At 41.9% G+C, this 17778-nt stretch overlaps 1 protein-coding gene across 8 annotated transcripts in view; it reads right to left on the bottom strand.

The window, feature by feature from the left end:
• The window catches only part of Dlg3 (discs large MAGUK scaffold protein 3), a 51631-nt gene that overhangs the window by 20073 nt on the left and 13780 nt on the right, over positions 1–17778 (bottom strand). For all 8 annotated transcript variants that reach the window (XM_057758978.1, XM_057758979.1, XM_057758981.1 and 5 more), the window contains one exon: positions 4034–4148. In XM_057758978.1, coding sequence (XP_057614961.1) covers positions 4034–4148 — 115 coding nt within the window. The remainder of the gene's footprint in view (positions 1–4033; positions 4149–17778) is intronic.

Here is a 17778-nt window from a genome sequence, read left to right as displayed (position 1 = left end):
GACGGCCGCTTCCCTGAATTTACCCCAGCAACCGGCTCAAGTTATTAGTTTTGTGCTACCGCCTTCCATAGAACAGGAAACATAATGTTTAGTTGCTCCACTGATGTAAAAATAAGCGTCAATCATGGCATAAAGTGGCCATTCTTGAGCATTCTGACTGTTAAAAACACATTTTGTACCAGACTTGGTGGCAAAGGCCTGTAATCCCAGCTACTTGAGATGCTGGGGTGGGAGGATCACAAGATTGAGGTCAGCCTGGTTCACACAGTGAGACTCTCTCAAAGAAAAAGAAAAGAGGGCTGAGCATGTAGTTCAGCGGTAAGAGGCCATAGGTTCAATCAACCCCGAGTACTAGTGGGAGAAATACCAACTGACCAAACAAACAATAGCAACCACAACCAAAAAATTCACTATGCAGTGACCTGAATCTCTAGAAGAGGTAGCTAGGAATGTATTTTTACCAGCAACCCAGCCAATTCCCACCAGTCAGTGGGCTGGGGAAATTTAAGAAAAAAATTACATTTTATTAAAGGTCAGTGCAACTCAGTTCCAATTTAGGAACTTCTTAACAGTCTGAGTCAAGCCTCATTTTTCTCATATGCAAAATGGGATCATAATATAACATTATTTAAAGGATTTTTGAAAACATTTCAAAAGAATAATAAAGGTTATTCTTTATTTAGTAAAGAATAATAAAGCCACGTATGGTGGCTGAAGATGCCAGTGCACTACGGAAAGCTTCTGTGCAGAACAGGCCTAGAATACTGCCTTAGCTTTAACTCTGTCCCACCCAGGGCAAAAGGTCACCCGGGCTCTTGTATAACCCCTTCAGTGACCAAAAAAATCAAGTATCTTCTCTCAAAAAAGCAGTCCAATCCTTTACAGACTTTCGATTATGAGCATTCTTCCTTACAGTGAGCTGAAATATGCCCTGGGTGACAGAACAAATCTAATCCCTTTTCCACATGACAAGGTAAGGCAATTAACTTCAGCAGCATTGGGAGGAGGGAGGGAGAAGAACCCAGTTTGTTGGAGCAGGAGGTGAGCGGTTTTAGTTTGTGCATATGTCCATCAGGTTGTGCGGGCTGGAGGTCATTTCTACAACTGTGTGATGGAGAGCTTTAGAAAGCAATGGTATTGCCATCTCAGGACAAGAGCCAACGAGGTGTTTAGATACACTGAGCAAGGCAGACAGAGCCTTTGAAGCAGCAAGCGAGACCCTTGGAGAAACACAGGTGATGAAGAGGTCAGACTGGTGCTGAAGAACCAGTGAACCGGTCACTGAGTATGGCGGCCGAGGTCACTGCTGATCTCTGACAAGGGCTGCTCAGGAGGCCTATCACCAGGCTGAAAAGCTGCGCTCATGTCATGCGAGGCCACTGAAAAAAGTGATTGGAAGAAGTGGCAGCAGCGAGTACAGGTGACTTTCCCAGCCTGGATGTTAGGAGGATAGGCTTCTGCAAATGATATTCCTTTGTTGATAGGGCAGCACTGCCTAAGACCGTGTTTTCTGGACTAAGAACAGTGTAGAAATCTATTCTTGAGGGTGGGGACATGGTTCAGTCAGAAAAGTACTTGGTATGCAAACATGAGGGCCTGAGTTCAGTCCCTAGCCCCTGCATAAAAATGCCGGGCAGGACGGTCCATGCCCATAATCCCAGTGCTGGGGAAGCAAAGGCAAGAGGATTCCTGGCAGCCAGCCTGGTCTACACATGCACACACAGGTATGCAAGCATACAGTTGAGCGCGCACACACACAAAGAAGAACCCCATTTTCCTCTGTTTAAGCCCACATTTGCCCAGTTCGACTAAAGAACTTGCTTTTCTATGCAGTCATAGTAATCTTTTAAGGAACTAGTGTTTCCTACCACAGAATCCAGTGAAAGAAGAGAGGAGGTAATAGTTTAAGGAACTATTGGTATGAATGGAATGCTTTTTTTTTCTTTTTAAGAATGTAAGAAACAAGCTGAAACTAGTTGTGCAGGCCTGTAATCCCAACTACTCAAAAAGCTGAGGCAAGAGGACCATGTGGGGCTACAAGGCGCTTTACAGGCCAGCATGCATATCTTAAATTTTAAAAATTAATAAATAAATAAATAAAAGGGGCTGAGATGTGGCTGAGTGACAGAGTTCTTGCCTAGCATGTGTGAGACCTTAAGTCCAAGTCCCAACATAGTCCCCAGTCACCACTGTCACCACCCACGAAAGAAGCCAGTTTGTTCACATACAGAAGAAAGAGTACAGTAGGACTGTGCCAGGGACAGAGGCGGGCAGACCAACGGGCTAACCCAGGAAGGGGCTCCCGCTCCCAGCTGTAACCATAAAACATCCTTTCTCCCCTGGTTGCATCTAGTGATCATAAGCAGTTCTTATTCTAAATCCTATCTCCTTTCCTCAGAGGACACAGTTATCTAGGCAGGGTTAGGAGCGGATTGTATCAAACTGCTTCACTAGGAAGGGCGTCCTGGTCTTTCCCTTCCTTCCCAGAGTCCAGCTGACTGCATGCCTTGCCTGAGCCACACAAGGGTGCTCCACATCAAGAGCCAGTGCCCGGTTCCCTACCCAGGCAGGGACAGCACTAGCAAGAGGCTAGGCGGAGAGGAGAGATCTAAAAATAAAGCTCTCTGAAGGAACTGTCTTGCCTAAAGAGAGCTTCCCACGCACACTGGAGTGCCACATCTGCGGGGGCTGGAAGCACAGAACGGAACAATCCTGACCAAGTCACATAAGTATTACCCACTTTTGGGGGTAATAGCACATGATGGTTCCCCCCATCAGAGACCCACTGCCCATGTTGGAGATCCCGAACAAGGGCTTTAGTGACCACCAGCAGGCCTTTCTTCTCCAGGAGGGAACCTGGAAGGATGGCTGGGCCTTGCCAAGCCTCTCTTCTACCCTTTTCTGCTGCCAGCAGGAGGTGAATGCAGCAAATTCTCTCCACCCACAAAGAGTAGAGTGCAGGGTTCACTTTATAAAAGAGCTCAAAGGGCTCTAGTGGGCCTCAGATGCACAAAATGCTCCCTAGGCTGACTCCCTGCAGCAGGGTCAGTGATAACCAACTGTGGAAAAAGAAAAGGAGCACGTGAGAACTGCAATTAGCATTGACATCAGCTAGCTACCGTCATTTCACACCCCAAGGACACAATAATTGTCACGTTACCAGGCAACTGGCCTCTCCTTCCCGCCTCCAGCAAGTATCAGAGGCCACCATAAAATGTTCAACCAGTTAAATAAGCCTGGAACTACTTCGGGCTCTGGGAAGTAACCCCACCACCTTTCTATAAGGTGTCTGCCCTTTAGAGCTACAACGTACTGGTGGCCAGATTTTGCTCAATAGCCCGGCAGGAAGGAAACTACCCCTAATTCTAAGAAAAGTTCAGTTGCCCCCCTTATCAGTCTACCAATTGAAGGTTTTGTACTTTGACCCCTCAAGGGTCAAAAACTCAGTCTTGACAATGTCACCACATAGCTTTCATCAGTTAGTACAGTGTGATCATCTGTCCCTGCTTTTCTCTTCTTAGGGAGCATACACCATCTTGTCCTATGAATCACATGCAGCGGATGGAGAGAGGGGGATAGAAACACAGCAAAACATACAGAATACAGCAACCTGCCAGCTCTTTGGTCTCTTAAGAGACCCTGTACTAGAACACTGTGATAACTGATATGCTCAAACACAAACCCTTGTGTCTATCGTGAATATATGGAAGTGGAAGGGGGTGGGGATGCTAAGCTTTCCCCTCAAAGCACAGACTGCAAGCACCATGCTTTGAATATTCGAGTGTTATTTGAATGCTGACTAGCAACAATCACCTAATAGTTGTACAATTAGAGCAAACTGAACATTTCCCGTACTGACTCATTCAGGAGTGAAGAGGAAGAAACCAGTTCACAGAAGGGAGGAGATACTGACCATAAAATACACAGCCTGAGCACACAGTGCAAAGTGTAGTTTTAGTGCAGGGAGTACACAAGCCCCACCCTACCAGTTAGACAAGAAAGGCTAGGCCTGGTGCTCAGAGGGGCAACTTACCTGACATACAAGGACCTCTTCTCACTGGTTCGGAGAGACCCAGACCCAGAACTCATGCTGCTGTTCATCATTTGTTCTCGCAAGTCATGGATCTTGGATTCAAAGCGACTGTACTCTGTCAGGGAGACAAGGGGAAAGACGGGAAAGAATGAGCCCAAGGAGCTCCCTGGGCCAGCACACCCGCGGCCACAAAGCCAGGAGACTTAGCTTCAAAGCAGGCGGGAGGTGGAATCTTTGCTTTGATAAGCAGAGTCCCTCCCTCAGGTTGAGAAAGACAGACCACCCCCCCCCCAGAGAAAAAAGCACCAAGAAAAAAATGTTGCATTTGGGCTTGTCAAATGGAAACTGCTTTTATCTGCTTCAAAATCTCACTGATCTTTAAAAAATAACAACTGGAAAGAGGTTCCAGGGTAGCCTTTATAAATCTTTAGAGCAGGCACTAAGGCCAAAGGAGAGCAGATGGGCAAGGAGACTTTCCCAAAAAGCCCAGTGCAGAGAACAGATGGCCCTGAGACGCAGGGCAGGGGGGCTGGAAAGGACCAGCGGCTATTCAATCACTGTGAGGTAAGGAGGACAGCTTTCCCAGGGCGACTTTTTAGTGAGGAGATAGTGGATCCCAGTACAAAGTCTAAAAAGAAACAAACTGCAATCATTTGTCAAGCATTAAATCTAATGTCTTCTTACACAACATTTTTCAGGTCTATAATTGCTTTGTAAAATGGGGCATACTGAGAGACACAAGCTATAGAAATGGCAGAAAACAAGGCATACTTCAGTGACAAGCTGACTTTAAAAGCTGTCAAAATTTATACTGGACGTTGAAGGTTGGACAACTGCTTAAAAACACTTCCAGGGAAAAACTTCCACAAAAGCATTTTCATGCACCATAGAGGGGCTGGCAAGAAGAACCCCACCTAGTCTGTGTGACTCTGTGGGAGAAAACACAACACCTGCTCCAACACCTGCCCTCCCCCTCGCCGCCCTCAGCTCCCTGGGCAAAGCAACCTGACCTTCAGCTGGGTGAAAAGGGAAATGCTAAGAAGCCAAGCGGGAGGAGGGAGTGGAGTTAAAAGTCAGGTAAATAACCACTTCTCAAAGTTGGTTTTCTTCACAGTGGTATCAATGAAGGCAACTGGTTAAATTCGTGTGTTCTTTCATTCATCACGCACCGAATGTTATGGTGATTTGTCCTCATTACTTAACTCCTGTCCCTACTATCCTGGAGGAAGCACTGAGTCACTGACTCACCTATTAAATGTGGGGGGAGGGGGCACAGCAGCTGGACATTGTCCCTGTTCTGAGACTTACAAGGCAGCACATCAATATAAATAAGGCGTCTTAATCTAAACGTAAAGGGTGGTGACTGATTTGTCATAGTCGCCTTGGGCTGTGCAGAGAGACAGGCTACTGACCTCACCCCAGGGCTTAGCCTCTAACCCTGACAGGGATCATTTCTTGCTCCTTCCTTCTGGCCCTCTCTTCTGGCTCACTCAGGGAGGAACCTTGCAGGCAAGAGATTTGACTAGGCAGCACGTCCTTGGTGATGATGAACCAAAGAACTATACACAGAACCCGGAACCAGACTAGCACAGTGGCTCATACCTATAATCACAGCACCCATAGGACTAGGGCAGAAGGCTCATAAGTTCCAGGCTAGCCCAAAGTACAGACTAAGACCCTGCCTCACTAAAACAACATAACTCCTAAACTCAGAACAATAACAGCAAAATGACATCCAATTTGTCTGCAAGCGTTTTGCTCTTGTCTATGCATTGCCTTCTTTGGAGGTGACCCTGTCCACTGAACTCTAACTGAGCAGCAGCAGGTCACAGCGGTTGCTTAGTAACTGTGTTTTTCAAAAAATCCTTTAAAAACAACCACCAAACCACCATTTCCTCAAAACTCATAATCCAAGGTTGATAATTCTGGACCAGAGGACCCAATTAAAATAACAGAGGGAAGGGGAGCAAAGTTGCTGCTTTGAGGAATCTGTTATTGGTTTTCAAGTTCCTTAGGCTGTGTTATTAATTTTTCTTATTCAGATGAACCCCCTAGAGTTTCATTCCTTATCAGTTTCTGGCTTCTATTTAGATAGTTATCTAATGTCCATAGGCACCTAGTAGCCTGTGCTAAATGACTGTTGAGTAAATGAGGGACAATTTAGAAAACTGTGTCCATCTCTTATCAAACTAATAAAGCAAATGATTTATTTAACTGATGGGGCCAGCTTCACAGAGGATTTTCAAAGGTAATAAAAGTACTGAGGGGCTGGAGAGAGAGCTCAGCAATTAAGAGCACCAGGTTGCTCTTGTGGAGAGCCCAGAGTTTGGTTCCCAGCCCCCACGCGACAGCTCACACCTGTCTCTAACTACAGTTCCGGGAGAGTTGATGCTTTGGTTCTAGAGGGTAACTCCTGGGAGCCACTGAGATTGCCCAACACCCTTTAGGGTGTTAATAACCCCCTGTTGGGCACTGAGTTAACAGGGCAGCAGTGCTAGGGAGGGAACAGAGGCCTTCTGCATGCAAGGCAGAAGTAAGCTACACGCTAGACTGGTTAACAGACTTTGTACAGAACAAAGACAAAAAGTCATTCCAACAAAAAAGCATGTGGAATGAACTTAAGACAGTGACTCTTAATACTGTTAAATATTTCCCCATGACAAAAGCGTCACTTAAAAGAACAGCTCAATTGCAAGACTTCGCAAGATTTTTCCTTCCCTTCCACTTATCAGTAAAGCAGTCATTATTTGGAGGGCATCTCTTAGGCCCAAGTCACTGCGTAGGAAGCTACTTGACCAGCCTTCCTTCTGAGAGGCCCCACTTCAAATAGGCTACTCTAAAGAAGCACCACCTATTACTAAAATCTCAAGTCTATTAAACTGCACTTTATTCATTTTTCCCATTCAGATAAACGCAACCATTTGTGACCCACAAAGATATCCATGATGAGTCATCGTTTGCTTCCTCCTTCCCTTTTACCAATGCTAATCACAGAGAGAAAGAAGCCAGAACTGGCACAAATAGAAGCCAGTACAGAAAGAGGGTTTCTCAGGGACCATACACAGCAGGCCTTAAGATCAGAATTCTGGAAAGCCCCCCCCTACCCAACCTCTGATACACTGCATCAAAAGTCACTGAACAGAGCTGAGCCCTGGGATCGACCTCCAAAAAGCATCAAGGAACTGTCATGCCCCATCAAGTTGGAAATTGCTGGTCTGGGAGGGAATCGGTTTGGTTTCAGTCCTTCAGAAAGCTTCCAAAGGAAGGCATGGCAAGAAGGACTGGGTGCTCCCCCAAATAAACCTGGCAATACAATCTCAAATTCACAAAAAAGGACCATGCAAAAGAGGCCACTGCCCAATGTGAGGTTTCTCTTTCTTTCTTTCTTTCTTTCTTTCTTTCTTTCTTTCTTTCTTTCTTTCTTTCTTTCTTCTCTTCCTTCCTTCCTTCCTTCCTTCCTTCCTTCCTTCCTTTCTTTTTTTGTTTTGTTTCGGTTTTTGGTTTTTCAAGACAGGGTTTCTCTGTGTAGCGCTGGCTGTCCTGGAACTCACAGAGATCCACCTGCCACTGCCTCCCAAGAGTTGGGATTAAAGGTATGCTCCCAGCTCTGGGAAGTTTTAAAAAAAAAAACTACAATAGTGGGATTTTTCTGCTTTTTAAGTCCTCACCCTGCTTTGTATGTTGCATGTGTGTGTTTTCTCACCCCCCAATAAATGCCTTTTTTCAACTGCAAAAAAAAAACCTACAAAAGTAACACATGATTCATTAAACATTTTGCAGCACTGGGAGTCAAACCCAATCTTCACGTATGCTAAGGCGGGTACCTACCACTGAGCTTCAGGCCAGCCTTTGACTTTAAAAAATGTTTCCACTTCCTTCTTTTGAAATTTCTGTATGGTTTCCTCTTTCCACTATTCAGAAGCAACCACTGTTAGTATTTTTCTTATGTGACCATCCAAGCTTACCTCCATACATCTTTTATATCCATGTATTCACAGATCACAGATTCACACACATACTTTTTTATTCTCTGATATGTCATAGAAACCTGCTCACATCAGTACAAAAATATAAGACCTCATACATATTAATGGCCACAAAGTGTTGCATGTTGTGGAGGCCATAATATCTTATTTAGTCATATCCTGGTCAATGTACATTTAAACTATTTGCTCACTGAGACGGGGTCTTGCTATATAACCAGGATAGCCTAGTGTTCAGTTGTTGTATAGCCCAGGCTTGCCTTCAATTCAATGCAATTCTGCCTCAGCCTCTGGAGTATAGAGATTACAGGTGTGCACCAACACACACATAATAATTTTTAATATTGCAATCAATGTTGCATTATAATTGTATGAACCCATCTGAAGTATAGATTTCACAAAGTGAAAGTTCAGAGTCAAATGACCAATCACTGCACATCCAAATCACAGGGCTCAGGATACAGGATAGTGGTAGAGCATTTGCCTAATATGAATATGACCCTGAGCTTCATCTCAGCGCTACAAAAAAGCAAATTTTTGATTGTCACTACTAAATGGAATCCTAACATTCTGAAGCCCTTCTGACTGTGGAAATAAAATGATATTTGGAGGCTTCCAGAAGCTTTTTGGTTTCTGCAGAAGTAGAGGCAAAATTTACCTTTGAGGACAGACTGATCTTTTGTTTGGGAAATAGACTTTAATGAGCCTTTCAGTAATGCAAAGTAAAGGCAAGATTTTACTCTGGAACAGAAACCATTTCCTGACCTTCTGACTAACATGAAGTATGGAAAGGAAGAGACAAAAGGAAGGTAGAATGTTCTCTGCACAACAATGGAAAGAGCTGCTCTACTGGTGGGTGTAGTTGCTAGTACTCTAGCATTAGGCCCCAGTCACAGGTCTCCCTCTCCTGTTAGCACTGTTAATTCCTTGTTTCAGCTACGACCTTTAAGATGTTCTACCTACCTGCCTCTATAAGCATCTAAGACTAGACTTGACCACCCAGTGTGCTTTCTCCTACTCAAAACCCAAGCCTTTCTTTCCTGACACTAAAATGTTCCAGTACTATAACTGACACCCCCACTTTTCCTGTGCACAGCCAACATGCTTCCTAAGTTCTGATCTTTCTTCTTGATCACATCATGTCCTCAACCTACCTCTTGCTTTCTGACCATTGCCTTTCTATTGTTTTCTTTCTTTTCTCTTCATTTTTCTCTTGACTATTTTATTTTCTTTAGAGACCAGTCTCACTCTATCACCCAAACCTGCTGAAAATCCTGGCCTCAAATGATCCTCCACCCTCGACCTCCTGAATAGCTGGAACTACAAGTGTGTGCTGCCACACCAGTGTCAGAATGTTTTATCTCTACCCCAGCCCTGCCCTGTTTTGACTTAGGTCACATTGTGTCACCTTTTCTCTGGGCCACTGCTCTATTGTACTAACTGGTCTTTAGATCCTTATTTGGTCACCATGAAACTTCAGTTTCTAGACCTCACCATCCAAGTATCTATGATCACAGCAACTAAAGAATCTTACCTTGCTATTTGAACTAAACATTCAAGGACTGCTCCACCATTCTCCTGGCTATTATCTACATGTTTCTCATTATACACATGCTCTTGATATCTGTGGTCTGGGACCGTTGAATATAATTCATTCACATCTGTTAATCCCTCCTCCTGAAATTTTCTCCACTGCCTAAAGCCAAACCTTTTTTCTGCCCTTCAACACCATTCTTTTATCACCGTAGGAGTTTTATCCATTCGTGTATTTATTCAAGTGTCTACTGCATGCCACTGTGTTAGCTGTAATCAAAACGGTCTCCATAAACTACAATCATATCAACAAAAACTATTTAATTACAATTTCAATTACAACTGCTAAAACTGTAATAAATAAAAATGTAGAGGGAGATTTAGAAAAGGTGCCCCAATCTACTTGGAGCGGTAGATCTAAGCAAAGTTCTCCCATGGGGGGAGTAACATTTATGTCCATAAGAAGGATAGAGAGAGAACTTAGAACTTTCTGGCCTTGAGGTCCCACAAAATGCTGAGTAGGAAAGGCATGGCTGAATCCTACCTAGCTCATGTTCAAAATGAATAAACAGCTATCCAAAAAGCTTATCTGTCCTTATGGAAGTATGGCCATTCAGATATGAAACTCACATAGTTCTTGTTTGCCATTGTGGAGACTCCCAAAGGCTTTAAGGACTCACCAATTATGAAAAATTCTAGAGCACTGGTGGAAACAAAGTTACAAGTTCCACAGAGAGGCACAGATTTGATGAGTGTAAGTTGTTTCAGCCTTTTATGGTTGTCTTTGGAGGATGAACCATTGGGATGTGTGTGAACTCCAAGCACTTATGGGAACACTCTAGCCCTTTCTGTCTTCCAAATAAATGAATAGAGTTGAAGGTAAAATAAGTGCATCAAGATACCTGTTAGCAAGTCAGGCATGGTGACACACATCTGTAATCTCTGCACTCAGGAAGGCGAGGCACAGAACTGCTGCAATGTCAAGGCTAGCCTGAGCTACACAGTGAGTTCCAGGTCAGCTTGAACTATAGTGATACCATTCTCAACAGAACAGCAACAAGAAACCTGTTAGTACAGCATACATGAATTGCCAAAAAGTACACTTCTCTGAATCACAATTAATCAAGAAGCTTTGGGTTATGGGCCCACTACTTAAAGAATCCAATATCTCTAAAACTAAACAATTCTGAAAGTATCTTCTAATTATAACACTATGATTATAAAAAATATCAGCGAGGTTCATAAGGAATCAAATCTAGGATTACGCCAATTTATTTAACAAAATCTAAAAATCTACAAATAACCTCAAACTCTTTGAATTAAAAAAGCAAAATATATAAATTGCAAAAAAAATTTCCCAAGGCTATGTAAGAAACCACAAGTGACAAACAGCTTCCATAAGGACAAATACTGCTTAAGGAAAACTACTTCCAGGTCTACCCTTAGAACAATGGTTGAAATGATGACTAGCCCTAAACAGAAACCTGTTCTGATCTGTGCCCTGTCACAATGTACTTTCTCAGCCATACACAAATTTATCCAGGGCTCTGATAGCATCATGAGGTATGCTGAGAAAAAAAAAAAAAAACCAGAAAACAAGATGCACTGTGTAAGCATGCCATAAAAAAATTCCAGTTTACCCCTACAGACTGGGTGGTTATTTTTTTGCTTCATTTTATTTTGGTGCATGCGTACGTTCGTGTGTGTGTGTGTGTGTCTATATGTCTGTCTCACAAGCATCTAGTGAGGATGTAGGAAGAGCTAGCCATTTGGGTGAAAGTGCTATGCTCACTAAAGGTTTTATTACACTCAGTCACCTGGTCTGAAATGAGTACAAAAGTGCCTTGCATCCATCAAGCTAAGAGCGAGTATTCGCATTGGGTAAAAGCTTCAAATAGGGCCTTCTCCCCACTTCAAAGGAAACTTCACATAGCATGTTCCAACGAAAGATTAACAAAGTGTTTGGCTCCCTTACTCCACAAGTCAAAGTATATAGAAAGGTTACCCAAAGCAAAATACATCTTGCAGAAAACCTTAGAATGAAGGCAGAATTCTACCTTTATCCTGCTCTCAGTACCAAATAGGCATTCTCAGAACAAATTTTTACTTAATGGTGATGCTACCTCATAATGACCAAAATACACACAGCTTATGATGAAGCTTGCCAATCTAAATTGATGTAACCAATTTCTGTATTTTACCAGGTCAACAATCTAATCTCAACCTCCCTTTACAGTAACACTCCCACAGAATCCCAAGCTCTTCAACCATCTTTACTACAGCATCATGGGAATCTCTTTTAGGTCCCATTTCTGTAGAAGGAGGACAGAAACAGGAACCTAGAGAAAGATCCCTCTAACTTGTAGTTGCTAAAATATCTGTGGTTGCTTTTAGGTAATCTCTCCGTAAAACAATAAGATAATCCAGGGTAAAAGGTGACAGAAGAAAATAAGAAACCCCCAAATCCAAATTATGAATATATAAAATAAATTTGCTTATAATAAAAGGTAGAACTTTAAGACAGTGGGGAAATGGAGTGCTTGATAAATGAGAATGAAGTAACTCATTACAGTTTGGAACAGAAAGAACACCTGTCTCCTTTACAGCATAAGTAAACTGTAGGCAAGGTAAGACTTTAAATATGAAATGAAAACATTAAATAACCAGAAGAAAATACAGCCAGGTATTTATTTTCTCTCAAGATAGGGAAGGACCTTCGAGACCTCCCAACAGAGACCAAATAAATGAAAGGGAAACACTGGATGGGAGCTGTAATCCCAGCACATGGGGAGCTGAGGCAGGAGGATAGTTGAGTTCAAAGCCTGCCTAGACTACACAGCAGTACCATCTCAAACAAAAAGGGCCAGGAGTGTAGCTCAGTAGTAAAGAGTCTTACTAGCTTACGTGAGGTCTTGGGACTTGATTCTCAGCACTGAAATAAGGATACTGGCCCTGTTGTTGGCTGACCACCAGAACTAGATGGTTAAGATCCTACTATTGAAGGTACACATACTTTAGTCACAGGACATGGAGAAATTAAGCTGGAACTGAGTTGGCAGCTTCCTCTTTAGCTGGCTAGTTTTTCATAGTGCTAGAGGGCGCTACCCAGGCTACTAGAAGAGAAGTCATCAACAGTCTTAATCCAGCTGTGACCCTGTAAACCACAACAATGACCAGCCTGGCAAGATGTATCCATTGGTGCAATGATGGCATGAATCTTGTGGGGTAAGTAACTCTTTGTGAGTGGATTTGGGGGAATTCAAGCTTTGTACTGTAAACCTGGTCAAGAGCTGATGGTTATAGATCAAAGGCTCTATCTTTTTTTCTGAGTGGACATGTGGTTAAAGAGCCAACTAAGCACTCATGTCTATATCCATGGATCAGTGTTATTCTCTGCTTTTATCAGAAAAGCTTCTTACTGAATTGAACAGTGGTTAATGAAGGGACTCAGAATTGGTGGAAGTGCTGAGAAGAAGGGATGGTAAAGTGTTAGCCCTAAATGGATTTTCACCATCACCTGCTTCCAAGGCTTGGATAGATCAAGATGGGGTGAAAAGAATGGAAGAGCTGGAAGATAGGGAAGTATGTTGCAAAAAAAAGACACCGTGATTTCACTCACAAACTCATTGCAACTCTGCTTATCTACATAAGACCTGCACAAGATTGGGGAGGCCCATCAACGTGTCATCATGGAAGGGGGAGGGGCTCATGAAGCTCCAGTCCCACAAGGGGCTATTGCCAATTAATGGTGGCTCGGAAGGGCTGTCACTCTCTTTAATAGTACAGTAATTGACGATAAGTTGCCCTTGCTCTGGTAAATAACTTCCCACCTATGTTCATGCAAGGAACCCTAATTAAACTCAGTGGGGGTACACAAGCAAAAAGACATGAAAGTAGGTGAGGAATGTGTTGGGAAGAAAGGAGTTAAGCAGGAGAGGGGAGGAAATAAAAGAGGGTAATGGGAGGTGGAAAAGATTGAAATTCATTATATGCATGTATAAAACTGCCAAAAGAATGAAAATAAAATTAATCCACATTAGTGAAAATCTTGGAGGGAGAACCTTCCTTATACTGCTTGCAGAGGTAAAAACTAATTTGAAAAACAAATGTATCAAAAGCATTAAACATGTTCATATCCTTTAAATGAATAATTCCACTTAAAAGAACATATTCTCAGGAAATAATTATAGATTCATAGAAACCTTGCACAAGGATATTCATCAAAGTATTTTAGAAGAACAAAATATTGGGAGAAAAACTAAGTATCCACAGTCAATAACAGAAGAATGGTTACCTGGTTACCTGAACTATGGCACACACAAGGGACTATTTAACGACTTCAAATAATTTTTTCAAATCATATATGACGACTTAGGAAAATATTCATGATGTGGTTTGAAATAGTAGAAAGAATAAAACTACCTTAATCTAATAATCTAATTTTTAAAAGCTTACAGACACATTAAATGATATATAAAATATAAATATATAAAGTTTGAAAAGACCTTTAGTCCCAGCACTCGGGAGGCAGAGGCAGGCGGATCTCTGTGAGTTAGAGGCCAGCCTGGTGTACAAGAGCTAGTTCCAGGACAGGAACCAAAACCTACGGAGAAACACTGTCTCGAAAATCAAAATAAATAAATAAATAAATAAATAAATAAATAAATAAAGTTTGAAAAGAAATATACGAAGATGCACATAAACCAAGGATTATCCCTGTAGGTGGTTTGACGGGTGATTTGAATTTTTTTGACTGTGTATTTTCTCTATTTCCAATTGTCCATAAATGTATATCTAACATTTTTATATCCCGGAATAAAATTTAAGGGATCTTGGTAAGCAGGCACACTGAACAGACCAACAGCGTACCAAGGACAAAACCAGAGTATGCTTGTACTAGAAATTTCTATATACACTGCTCCTAGCTCAGCAAACAGATGCAAACAAATCCAAATGAACACATACATAACTGTTCTAACCCAGCCATTTTAGACAAAAACAAGGAACCAAGTTAGTGCCTTCCTGAAATCCGCATACCCCATAGCTACACTTTCCTAACCTGCAAAGCAGTAAGCCTGTCCACTGAGAGAGGCTGACTAGTTCTTATAACTTCTTTCTCAGGGTGCTTAGAAAACACTAGAAAATCCAGTCTGGAATTTAACCCCACATTTACAAAATTCTTTCTCTCTTTTGAAGTCCAAATCCTAAAAGTACATATTTATAGAAAACATGTTTATCTTCATTTTTTTAATCTAACAAACTATTTCATCACTTAATTTTGTCAAGCAGAAAATTCAAAAAATCTCTGGGGCCTTTGCTTTTAAAGAAACTGTGAATTCAGTGAAAAGTAAACAGAAGCCTTTTTCAAGATGATAAAAGCCTATCACAAGAGAGAGGGATGGACAGGAGCCTTTATCAAAGCAAGGCAGTTATTAGTTCAAGACCGTGTGATTTAATACGTGGATAGATAAAAGCAAGAATTCATAGTTGAATTCAAAACTTACTTCCACTGATCTAAACACAGAATTTTAGCTAGAAAACATATCACCAGTCATTTTGCATAATATCCTCTCTTTATACATTAGAAAACTAAGTCTAAGAGTCAAGGACTTTCATCCATTTAAAGAAAAACTCAGAAGTAGCTCTCAGGAGCTTGGGTTCTCTGATGTAGATAGATATATTATCGCTATATCATATATGTATGAGTCTAGTGTCTATTGAGCTAACAGATGTGTGTGGGGATGTACATGTGTGTGTTTGCATGTATTCTTACACAAGGTCAGCAAAGACAATCGCTTTAATTTCAGGGGCAATGGTAGTCCCAAATTATTCGACTTCTATTCCTCTGCTTAGAGCAACAGAACATTATCCCTATCGTGAAATATAATTCTAAAGTATTTTTTCAACAACAGTGTCAATATCAGGGTCAAGATTTCAACACATAACACAATGAATTAAAAAAGAAACCCTCAAACTCTATAATTACATTAAGAAATAATCCATTTTCATTACTACATATTACGGTAATCATTCCACCTGGCAGGAAGATCTGATATTTTACTAACAGCAAAGCTCCTAGCACTCTGACTCACACCACCTAGCAAGGACAAGAAAGCACCTGCCTAGCTAGGTTCAAAATGCTGTGCCAAATCTCACTACCATGTCCTTGGGCTACAGAAACACGGAATACGGAAAAGTCCAACACAAACACACATGCAGCGCCAGAGAACAAAACCATAAGGAAAGCTTCACACTCAGTCTTCTAAGTTTACAAAACTGGGTGGGCCTGAAAGAGTGTAATCACTTTGAGAAAAAAGTCTGGCAGTTCCTCAAAGTCTGCAGTTACCTTCTGACCCATAGCAACTTCACTCCCAGGTGTGAATCCAAGAAAGCTGAAAACATCTGTTCACACAAAAACTTCTTCAGGAATGTTTGTAACACAGTATTCGCAGGAGTGGGGAAGTGAAGAGAACACAAATGCCCATCAACTCAAGAATGGAGAAAAACAAAATGTGCTCTAACCATAGACTGCACTATTATTCCACCCTGAAACACTTAAGAACCGACACGTGTCACAACATGACTGAACCATGAAAAGCTTACACTAAGCGAAGCTGGGCACAAAAGGCCACATATTGCAAGGTTTACATGAACTACCCACAAAAGATTAGAAGGTGTGCCGGGCGGTGGTGGCGCACGCCTTTAATCCCAGCACTCGGGAGGCAGAGGCAGGCGGATCTCTGTGAGTTCGAGACCAGCCTGGTCTACAACAGCTAGTTCCAGGACAGGCTCCAAAGCCATAGAGAAACCCTGTCTCGAAAAACCAAAAAAAAAAAAAAAAAAAAAAAAAAGATTAGAAGGTGCCTAGGGCTGTCTGGAGGGAAAGAGCTAAGGAGAAACAAGGAGTGACTGTTAGGGTCAAGGCTTTTGGGAGGCAAGAAAATATTCTAAAATTGTGATCAAAATGCTTTTCTGAAAATTGTAAAAACAATTGAAATGTATATTTCAAGCGAACATGCTTGTATTATGGCATGTGAATTATATCCCAATAACCTGACTCCAAAAAGGTGGGCCCTATCTTTTCATCAGGTCAGCATTTCTAGCTAAAGGACCTTTACTCAAGTCTTAAACCCCTGCAGCACACTCAGGTGATAAGAATGAGAGCTAGTTACCCTCAGGTACCTTCTCATCACTGGCCCAATAGTATGCTGGGCCTTCTATTTATTCTCAAGTTAATCTATAAGCAGGATAAGAATCCAGTCAGAGCAAAACTGAGCAGCAAACAATAAGCCTGTGAAATACGCTCAACATTACTATCAGGGAATGCAATCCAAACCACAATGAGATACCACTTCACACCCAGCAGGATGGTGACAACCAAAAGGACTAATGCTAACAAGTGCTGGGGAGGACACAGAAATGGTACAGGCCTAGACAAATGGACAGCAGCCTGGACAGGCCTCTAAAGGGTGAACATTGAGTGTTCACTTGATTCCAAATCCAGAGACTATTTCCAAGAAATATGTATGCTTATGTCCATTGAAAGATCTGAATATTAATGTTCATAAAGTATTACTTATAATCATTCTAGAGTAGAAACAACTCAAAACAACACACACACAGGCAAAGGAATATTATTTATTCATAAAAAGAAATGAAGTACCGACACATGCTACAACATAAATTAGCATTGATCTTGTGCTAAGTGAAAGGAGCCAGTCTCAAAAGGCCACATGCCATATAATTTCACTTACATGAAAAATTCAGAAAAAACAATAACCCCACAAGCATCAGAAAGAAGATTTGTGGTTGCCTGGGGCTAAGGGAGATAAGAAGTTTGGGGATGATGGTTAAGCTGTTAAGTTCCATTTATGTGTAGTCTGAAATAAATTGTTAAGGTCATAAAAAATGAGTGATAGGGCTGAGATGTCGCTCAGTGGTCCCACCCCTGCTTAACATACATAAAGTCCTGGATATCAATGTATAGCTTAATAAAAACAAAAAAAATTAAAAAGAAATGAGAAATGCCTACTTATGCCATTAACATTCCTAAACCTGTACACATTTGCTATAAAATTGAGCAACACAACTTCTACCTTTTGGCACCTCCCGGAAACGCCCCCCTCCCACAACAAAATCACTCTCTGTGGGAAACTCACTTTGCTTCTGCAGGAGAGCCTCCCACACGCTTCCAGAAATCCCTTGTCCACTACTATTTCTTTGGGGACA

The sequence above is a fragment of the Chionomys nivalis genome, chromosome X (assembly GCF_950005125.1).
Source record: "Chionomys nivalis chromosome X, mChiNiv1.1, whole genome shotgun sequence".
In the NCBI taxonomy this organism is placed as follows: Eukaryota; Metazoa; Chordata; class Mammalia; order Rodentia; family Cricetidae; genus Chionomys; species Chionomys nivalis.
This window is presented reverse-complemented; position numbering and strand designations above follow the sequence as displayed.